The 10,120-nt window shown below is 42.4% G+C and overlaps 1 protein-coding gene across 3 annotated transcripts in view; it reads left to right on the top strand.

The window, feature by feature from the left end:
• Positions 1-10,120, top strand: part of LOC133611364 (inositol-3-phosphate synthase 1-A-like) — a 42,447-nt gene extending 32,327 nt beyond the window's left edge. For all 3 annotated transcript variants that reach the window (XM_061968069.2, XM_061968070.2, XM_072913618.1), the window contains 7 exons: positions 2,062-2,255; positions 2,348-2,497; positions 4,352-4,567; positions 7,093-7,257; positions 7,340-7,453; positions 9,490-9,707; positions 9,777-10,120. In XM_061968069.2, the coding sequence (XP_061824053.2) occupies positions 2,062-2,255; positions 2,348-2,497; positions 4,352-4,567; positions 7,093-7,257; positions 7,340-7,453; positions 9,490-9,707; positions 9,777-9,972 (1,253 nt within the window). In that variant the 3' untranslated portion in view covers positions 9,973-10,120. The remainder of the gene's footprint in view (positions 1-2,061; positions 2,256-2,347; positions 2,498-4,351; positions 4,568-7,092; positions 7,258-7,339; positions 7,454-9,489; positions 9,708-9,776) is intronic.

The raw sequence follows: 10,120 nt of genomic DNA on the forward strand, positions 1-10,120 counted from the left end.
AAACGGTGCAGTCTATATGTATTATGTTTGACTGCCATCTACTGGTCACACTTATCATTACACCATGAACCAAATAAAATTGCTTCGAGGTGGGTAAGCTCAACCGAACGTATTCCTTACATTAGGCGCACCGGGTTATAAGGCGCACTGTTGAGTTTTGAGGGGGGGGGGGGAATGATTTTAAGTGCGCCTTATAGTCCAGAAAATACAGTAAATAACACCTGATGACGCGTGAGGCGTTTATTGCGGACTTTGCTATATTGCACTGAGGAGCCTGGGCAGACGTGTGTCTGTCGAGCCGACTTGGCACCAGAGAAAATGTCCAGTTACAGTATGTCAAAAAAAATTACATTTGTCCTCTTATTAATCGTAATAACCCACTGTTGACTTAGCCGTGTTGTACTGAGCAGCCAGGACAGAGGCATTTAGGAGGCTGGGAATCATAGAAGGGGGTTGTTTGTGTTCAAAGTCAGTTTCAAAACAAATCTGTTGGCGAGTCGTTTTGTACTGAGCAGCCTTGACGGGATTAGACGCTAATGAAAGAGTCTGGTAAGAAATCGCCATGTTGCACTGAGCAGCCTGGACAAGACGCCTGTGAGAGATTAGACACTCAAGAAAGAGTCTTGTTATGTAAACAAACGGAGGATTGTCTTATTATTCATTGTAGTAACCCATTGCTCACTAGGCCATGTTGTACTAAGCAGCCTGGACAGGACGCATATAAGAAGTTACAGATTGGACACTGACGAAAGAGTCAGGTGACGTTAAAAATGAACAATTGCCTTATGATTCCTTGTAATAACCAATCGCCGACTACGTCATGTTGTACTGAGCAGCCACGACAGACCCATACAAGAGACAAGGCACCAAGAAAAGGGTTCGGTTTTGCACAAAAAGGCGCAATTACCTTATTATTATTATTACTTTAATCATTATTCCAAATAATGCTTTGTAGCCATGTTGTACTGAGCAGCCTGGACAGAGACATTATAGGCTGAAGAAAGATCTGGTTATGTCAAAAATGGAGGATTACTTTATTAGTTGTTGTAACGACTAGAGATGTCCGATAATGGCTTTTTTGCCGATATTCCGATATTGTCCAACTCCTAATTACGGATTCCGATATCAGCCGATGCCGTCGTGGAATGAACACATTATTATGCCTAATTTTGTTGTGATGCCCCGCTGGATGCATTAAACAATGTAACAAGTTTTTCCCAAAATAAATCAACTCAAGTTATGGAAAAAGGCACTGTCATATTTATTATTGAAGTCACAAAGTGCATTATTTTTTGTAACATGCCTCAAAACAGCAGCTTGGAATTTGGGACATGCTCTCCCTGAGAGAGCATGAGGAGGTTGAGGGGGCGGGGTTGAGGTGAAGAGGGGGTATGGGGTAGCGGGGGGTGTATATTGTAGCGTCCTGGAAGAGTTAGAGCTGCAAGGGGTTCTGAGTATTTGTTCTGTTGTGTTTATGTTGTGTTACGGTGCGGATGTTCTCCTGAAATGTGTTTGCCATTCTTGTTTGGTGTGGGTTCACAGTGTGGCGCATATTTGTAACAGTGTTAAAGTTGTTCGTACGGCCACCCTCAGTGTGACCTGTATGGCTGTTGACCAAGTATGCTTTGCATTCACTTGTGTGTGTGAAAAACCGTAAATATTATGTGATTGGGCCGGCACGCGAAGGCAGTGCCTTTAAGGTTTATTGGCGCTCTGTACTTCTTTCTCCCTACGTCCGTGTACACAGCGGCGTTTTAAAAAGTCATACATTTTACTTTTTGAAACCGATACCGATAATTTCCGATGTTACATTTTAAAGCATTTATCGGCCGATAATATCGGCAGTCCGATATTATCGGACATCTCTAGTAATAACTCATTGTTGACTTAGCCATATTGTACTGAGCAGCCAGGACACACACACACTTCTTTGCCATCACTAGTACGGCTCTGTCTTATATTTGACCACCAAATAATGTTGACGGTCTAAAAGAAGATTTATTATTTACTTTTTTTTTCCCAAAAAATCATGTCTAAGAAATGTGCCGCTTGCGCTTTTAGGCTGGGATATTTCCTCGCTGGATCTCGGAAGGGCTATGGAGCGAGCTCAAGTCCTGGACTGGTCGCTACAAGAGCAGCTACGACCATATATGGACAACATGAAGCCCCGGCCGTCCATCTATATCCCAGAATTCATTGCCGCCAACCAAGAGAGCCGAGCTGACAACGTGCTGACAGGGACCATAGCAGAGCAGGTAACGTTGAGCATTTGCTGTAGCCTCGTTTGACCACTAGAGGGAACGTGTGTCGGTTTTGGATTCTCACCTGAGTCGTCGGTTCCTTGCAGATGGAGCGGATCAGAGAGGACATCCGAGACTTCCATCAGTCCAGCGGCGTGGACAAAGTCATCGTCGTGTGGACCGCCACCACCGAGCGCTTCTGCGACGTCGTGCCCGGGGTCAACGACACGGCCAAAAACCTTCTGGCCGCCATCCAGGTGAGACAACGAGACCACAAGTTAGACCACGAGAAGCAGTGACCTCATCACATTTATGATGACTACCATTTGATTTGGAAAACTAACAAATATTTAGACAAATAAGTAATTAAAAAAAAAAAAAGTTTTAAAAAATGGTAAATGGGTAATACTTGTATAGTGCTTTTCTACCTTCAAGGTACTCAAAGCACTTTGACACTATTTCCACATTCACCCATTCATTCACACACTGATGGCGGGAGCTGCCATGCAAGGCCCTAACCACCACCCATCAGGAGCAAGGACACAACGAACATGACGAGGTTGGTAGAAGGTGGGGATCGAACCAGGAACCCTCAGGTTACTGGCACGACCATTCTCCCAACTTCGCCACGCCGTCCCCTGCAAAAAAGCCAAATAACCAGCACATTTTTGCTGGGTTTTAGGTCTGGGCACTGACTGACTGTCCCCAAAAAACTTTATTTTCTCCACCAGTTTTGACTCCAAAAGCTTCAGATACGTGCTAAATTCTTAATGGCCTCGCCAGAGCCCAGACCTAAATCCTATTGAACATCTGTGGGGTGACCTGAAGTTGGGCTTTGCACAAGTCATGTCCATGCACAAAAGTATTAGAAGCACTTCTGTAAGGTGAGGGTGCGTTTATGATTACTGTTTTGCACACTCTTGGCATTCTCTCCATGAGCTTCAAGAGGTAGTCACCTGAAAGTAGAGATGTCCAATAAATGCTTTAAAATGTAATATTTTAAAACGCCGCTGTACGGAGTGGTACACGGCCATAGGGAGAAGTACAGAGCAGTTGCGTCTCCCAGTCATACTTGCCAACCCTCCCCATTTTCCCGGGAGACTCCCGAATTTCAGTGCCCCTCCCGAAAATCTCCCAGAGTAACCATTCTCCCAAATTTCTCCAGATTTCCACCCAGACAACAATATTGGGGGCGTGCCTTAAAGGCACTGCCTTTGCGTGCCGGCCCAATCACATATCTACGGCTCTTCACACACACAAGTGAATGCAAAGCATACTTGGTCAACAGCCATACAGGTCACACTGAGGGTGGCCGTATAAACAACTTTAACACTGTTACAAATATGCGCCACACTGTGAACCCACACCAAACAAGAATGACAAACACATTTGGGGAGAACATCCGCACCGTAACACAACATAAACACAACAGAACAAATACCCAGAACCCCTTGCAGCACTAACTCTTCCGGGACGCTACAATATACACCCCCCGCCCCTCAACCTCCTCATGCTCTCTCAGGGAGAGCATGTCCCAAATTCCAAGCTGCTGTTTTGAGGCATGTTAAAAAAAAATTATGCATTTTGTGACTTCAATAATAAATATGGCAGTGCCATGTTGGCATTTTTTTTCCATAACTTGAGTTGATTTATTTTGGAAAACCTTGTTACATTGTTTAATGCATCCAGCGGGGCATCACAACAAAATGAGGCATAATAATGTGTTGATTCCACGACTGTATATATCGGTATCGGTTGATATCGGAATCGGTAATTAAGAGTTTGGACAATATCGGAATATCGGCAAAAAAGCCATTATCGGACATCTCTGAAAGGGTTTTCACTTCACAGGTGTCATAGTTTTGATGCCTTCAGTGACAATCTACAATGTAAATAGTCATGAAAATAAAGAAAACACATTGAAATGAGAAGGTGTGTCTGTACTGTTTATATACTAATGTTGTGGTTAGAAAATAATTGTATCAAAGTAAAAAATAATACAAAACATTGAATGTTCTTCTGTTTTATTATCCTTAGCATAAGAAGAATCCGTCATAGGATTCCTAAAACACATTCAATTAGTGACAGTACCGTTTGTTGTGGTCCGTCAGGCCGGCTCGGAGGTGTCTCCCTCCTCTCTTTTTGCGGTGGCCAGCATACTGGAAGGATGCGCCTTCATCAACGGCTCCCCCCAGAACACCTTCGTGCCGGGGGCCGTAGACCTGGCCGTGCAGAGGGGCGTCTTCATCGGAGGGGACGACTTCAAGTCCGGCCAGACGAAGATCAAGTCGGCGTTGGTGGACTTCCTGGTCAGCTCGGGCATCAAGGTGAGAAGGCGGGGCCTAACATGTGAAGCAGTAGGAAGACAGAAGATGTGAAAGGAGTGAATTTATTCATCAGACACAACATCCCCTTTCAGTTTTTATGGATGTTGTGGGAAACAAGAGAAAAACTTATTTTTGAGGTTGGGGTCCCACAGCCAGAGCCTCTGATACGACCAGAAAAAGTTGCTAGATTTTTTGGGGGGGACTAGTCCCTTTTTGCAAAAAGAGGTCAGAATGCTCGCTAAATATATAGCGACAAAGCTGCTAAGTTGGCAACACTGATCCATCCTGTGACGTCTTCCTATTCTCTGGCAGACCAGGTGCTGCGTTAAGAAGCAGAGTCACGATGCCATCTGCACTATGGAGTTGGAACAACAAGCTGCCTTCACAAATAGTCCCATTATAATGTGTTTATGACATGTGAGGCGGTCCCAATTGATGTATTTTGACTTGATGTTCAATCTATTTAAAGACTCATGACATGTCTGACTTAAACTTAAAGTAACACTGAAATTACCCTCTGTATTTGACCCATCCCCATGTTCACCCCATGGGAGGTGAGGGGAGCAGTGAGCAGCAGCGGTGGCCGCGATTGGGAATTAACCTAATTTCAACCCTTGATGCTGAGTGCCAAGCAGGGAGGTAATTGGTCCCATTTTTTTGGTAAGACTCGGCCGGGGTTTGAACTCACGACCATACCGATCTCAGGGCGGTTAATAATAAATAGGTTAGTGATTTTCTTACCTACCACTGTCCTCTGTTTGACTCATTTCACTTGATCAAACCTTTAATAACATTGCACACAACAAAATAATACAATTATGTACAAACCACAGAAGTTGTCACATTGTGTAAATGGTAAATAAAAAGAGAATACAATGATTTGCTAATCCTTTTCAACTTATATTCAATTGAATAGACTGCAAAGACAAGATATTTAATGTTAAAACTGGTAAACTTTTATTTTTTGCAAATATTAACTCATTTGGAATTTGATTCCTGCAACATGTTTCAAAAAAGCTGGCATAAGTGACAAAAAAGACTGAGAAAGTTGGGGAATGCTCATCAAACACTTATTTGGAACATCCCTCAGGTGAACAGGCTAATTGGGAACAGGTGGGTGCCATGATTGGGTATAAAAGCAGCTTCCATGAAATGCTCAGTCATTCACAAACAAGGATGGGGCGAGGGTCACCACTTTGTCAACAAATGCGTGAGCAAATTGTTTAAGAACAACATTTCTCAACCAGCTATTGCAAGGAATTTAGGGATTTCACCATCTAAGGTCTGTAATATCATCAAAAGGTTCAGAGAATCTGGAGAAATCACTGCACGTTAGTAGCAAGGCTGAAAACCAACATTGAATGCCTGTGACCTTCGATCCCTCAGGCGATACTGAGGCATCAGTGTGTAAAGGATATCACCACGTGGACTCGGGAACACTTCAGAAAAGCACTGTCAGTAACTACAGTTGGTCGCTACATCTGTAAGTGCAAGTTAAAACTCTACAATGCAAAGCGAAAGCAATTTATCAACAACACCCAAAAACGCCGCCGGCTTCGCTGGGTCTGAGCTCATCTAAGATGGACTGATGCAAAGTGGAAAAGTGTTCTGTCGTCTAACGAGTCCACATTTCAAATTGTTTTTGGAAACTGTGGACGTCGTGTCCTCCGGACCAAAGAGGAAAAGAACCATCCGGATTGTTATAGGTGCAAAGTTGAAAAGCCAGCATCTGTGACGGTATGGGGGTGTTTCAGTGCCCAAGGCATGGGTAACTTACACATCTGTGAAGGCACCATTAATGCTGAAAGGTACATACAGGTTTTGGAGCAACATATGTTGATATTCCAAGCAACGTCTTTTTCATGGACGCCCCTGCTTATTTCAGCAAGACAATGCCAAGCCACGTGTTACATCAACGTGGCTTCATAGTAAAAGAGTGCGGGTACTAGACTGGCCTGCCTGTAGTCCAGACCTGTCTCCCATTGAAAATGTGTGGCGCATTATGAAGCCTAAAATAGCAGAAGGGAGACCCCCGGACTGTTGAACAACTTAAGCTGTACATCAAGCAAGAATGGGAAAGAATTCCACCTGAGAAGCTTCAAAAATGTGTCTTCTCAGTTCCCAAACTTTTACTGAGTGTTGTTAAAAGGAAAGGCCATGTAACACAGTGGTAAAAATGCCCCTGTGCCAACTTTTTTGCAATGTGTTGCTGCCATTAAATTCTAAGTTAATGATTATTTGCACAAAAAAAAAGTTGTTTCTAAGTGTGAACATGAAATATCTTGTCTTTGCAGTCTATTCAATTGAATATAAGTTGAAAAGGATTTTCAAATCATTGTATTCTGTTTATATTTACGAATTACACAACATTGGACATTGGTAGAGCCAATATCTAATGTCCTAATATTGTATCGGAGGTGAAAGACGTGTATCGGGACATCCCTGGTAATCAACAGACATGCAGGCGGCAAATGGCGGCCTTGTCAGACAAAGCGTAAGTGACGTCCCTCTGCCTCCCTCCACAGCCCACCTCCATCGTCAGCTACAATCACCTTGGAAACAACGACGGCAAGAACCTGTCCTCCCCGCAGCAGTTCCGCTCCAAGGAGATCACCAAGAGCAACGTGGTGGACGACATGGTGCGCTCCAATCACGTCCTGTACCGAGAAGGCGAGAAGCCCGACCACTGTGTGAGTGAAGCGCAGAGTGGACAATCATCGTGTGGTCCATGTGTACGAGCACCTGTGTGTGTGTGTGTGTGTGTCCTTACAGGTGGTGATTAAGTATGTTCCTTACGTGGGAGACAGCAAGCGAGCCATGGATGAATACACCTCTGAGATCATGATGGGAGGACTCAACACCCTCGTACTGCACAACACCTGCGAGGTCACAACTTATGTCATTGTTATCATCTTCTTGGCCCAATTTCCTATCTTTTCTATGACTTCCTGTTCCTGCCAACTCTCCCTGTCCTTTCTTTTCCAGGCGGACGGCATAGCATATGCCTTTTTTTTTTTCTTTTTTTTAAACTGGACTTTTGGTTATTAGTGATTTTGCCACATGAATTCTGCCTAGCAACAAGTGGCCGAGCAATTCTGTCCATCTGCATTGTTGGCACGCTTGCAAGCTGGGTCTTAACACATGTTTATACTCCTAATATTTAAGTTAAAGTACCAATGATTGTCACACACACACGAGGTGTGGCGAAATTATTCTCTGCATTTGACCCATCACCCTTGTTCACCCCCTGGGAGGTGAGGGGAGCAGTGAGCAGCAGCGGTGGCCACGCCCGGGAATCATTTTTGGTGATTTAACCCCCAATTCCAACTCTTGATGCTGAGTGCCAAGCATTGCTGCTTTACTAAACCCAACATGTTTTGTGATGTTGTCGTGAAATTATTACTATATTACTTTTTTGCTACAAGCATCCAAATATATATAACTTTATATATTCTTTGTTTTCATTAATTTCTCATAACTTTAACTGCATTTATTGTAAATCAATCACTTGTTTTATTATTATTATTATTATACAAATGTATTATCATAATTAAGCAATCTTTTTTTTTTTTTTTAATATCAACATTATTTTGTAAAAATTTTACTTTTTTCTTCTAAAATGTATGTGTCCAATATATATACACATATTACAACTTACCAAAGACTATAAAAATGGGACCCATTACCTCCCTGCTTGGCACTCAGCATCAAGGGTTGGAATTGGGGGTTAAATCACCAAAAATGATTCCCAGGCGCGGCCACCGCTGCTGCTCACTGCTCCCCTCACCTCCCAGGGGGTGGAACAAGGGGATGGGTCAAATGCAGAGAATAATTTCACCACACCTAGTGTGTGTGTGACTATCAGTGGTACTTTAACTTTTAACTTTTTTATTCTTGTAAAATCACAACTTTTTCAGGGAGAGCATGTCCCAAATTCCAAGCTGCTGTTTTGAGGCATGTTAAAGAAAATAATGCACTTTGTGACTTCAATAATAAATATGGCAGTGCCATGTTGGCATTTTTTTTTCCATAACTTGAGTTGATTTATTTTGGAAAACATTGTTACATTGGGGTATCACAACAAAATTAGGCATAATAATGTGTTAATTCCACGACTGTATATATCGGTATCGGTTGATATCGGAATCGGTAATTAAGAGTTGGACAATATCGGATATCGGCAAAAAAGCCATTATCAGACATCTCTAATTTCTTGTAAGAAAATATGATTTATTTTCCTGTGTACTGCAACTCTTCTTCCTATGTTTTATTATTTTGACTTGTAATATTACACTTTTTTTTTTAATGGCAACTTTTTTCAGGTAAAACAGTGTTAAAATCAAATTCTCGTCATAGAATTCTGAGTTTCTGGGGAGTGGATTTTTTTTTTTTACTACTTTATCGCTGTAAAATTGTGACTTTTTTTTTTCAACTCTGCTTTATTCTCATAAAATGTTAACTTATCGCTCATCATATTACAACTTTGTTGTTGTAAGATGACGACTATTGTCTCCCATTATTACAATAGTTGTTTTCCTGTAATTTTGCAACGTTTTTATTCATATTGACATTTTCAGATATTACTACCTTTTTTCTGTAAAATTAGGACTTAATTCTAAATAAATGTTGAAATGTATCACTCATCAGATTACGTTATTTTACAACTTTTTTTGCATAATTATGCAGCTTTCTTTTCTTATAATACGTTTTTATTCCCTTAAAATTAGAGCGTTCCCCCCATGGTATTACAATGATATTCCCATTAATTTAATTTTTGTGAAAATATGATGTATAACTTTTTTCTCATGATATTTCGGCTCTTTTTGTGAAGTCATGACATTTTTTTAATAGAATGAACTTTTACCAAATGAAGTCACATTATGGATTCTAAACCGCTGCTCTACCATTTCCCCCCCCCACAGGACTCTCTTCTCGCCAGTCCCATCATACTGGACCTGGCCATCCTGACAGAGCTTTGTCAGCGTATTACCATCCGACCCGAGGGAGACGATCACTTCCAGTCCTTCCACAGCGTCCTGGCACTTCTCTCCTTCCTTTGCAAGGCTCCGCTTGTCCCGGCCGGGACCCCCGTCATCAACGCCTTCTTCCGGCAGAGATCATCTATAGAAAACATCATGAGGTACACGTAAAGAGCGAGTCCTTTTCATCTCCTACAATGCAAAAGTTAAAATCGACACTTTCTTTCCAGAGCGTGTCTTGGTCTCCCGCCTCAGAGTCACATGCTGCTGGAGGAAAAGCTGCAGAGACACTTCCTGTCCCCGCACTGCGTCAACGGCAACGTTGCCTCTTTGAAAAAGAAGGCCCCGCCTTTTACCAACGGGAACAAAATAGAGGCTACCAACGGCATCTATGCCAATGGAAACAGCGCCGAGTACCTAAAATAGATCATGTAACAAGACTGTGAACCTTACAAATAACAACCATCACGACCAGACTGCTCTCCTTTGCAGACATAAACCAATTAATTCCCTAATGTTAGGTTTTTAATCCATCTGACCCACAAACTTTAATAAAAGTCCTCATTGAAGCAAA

Source organism: Nerophis lumbriciformis, linkage group LG08, assembly GCF_033978685.3.
Source record: "Nerophis lumbriciformis linkage group LG08, RoL_Nlum_v2.1, whole genome shotgun sequence".
NCBI classification, from domain to species: domain Eukaryota; kingdom Metazoa; phylum Chordata; class Actinopteri; order Syngnathiformes; family Syngnathidae; genus Nerophis; species Nerophis lumbriciformis.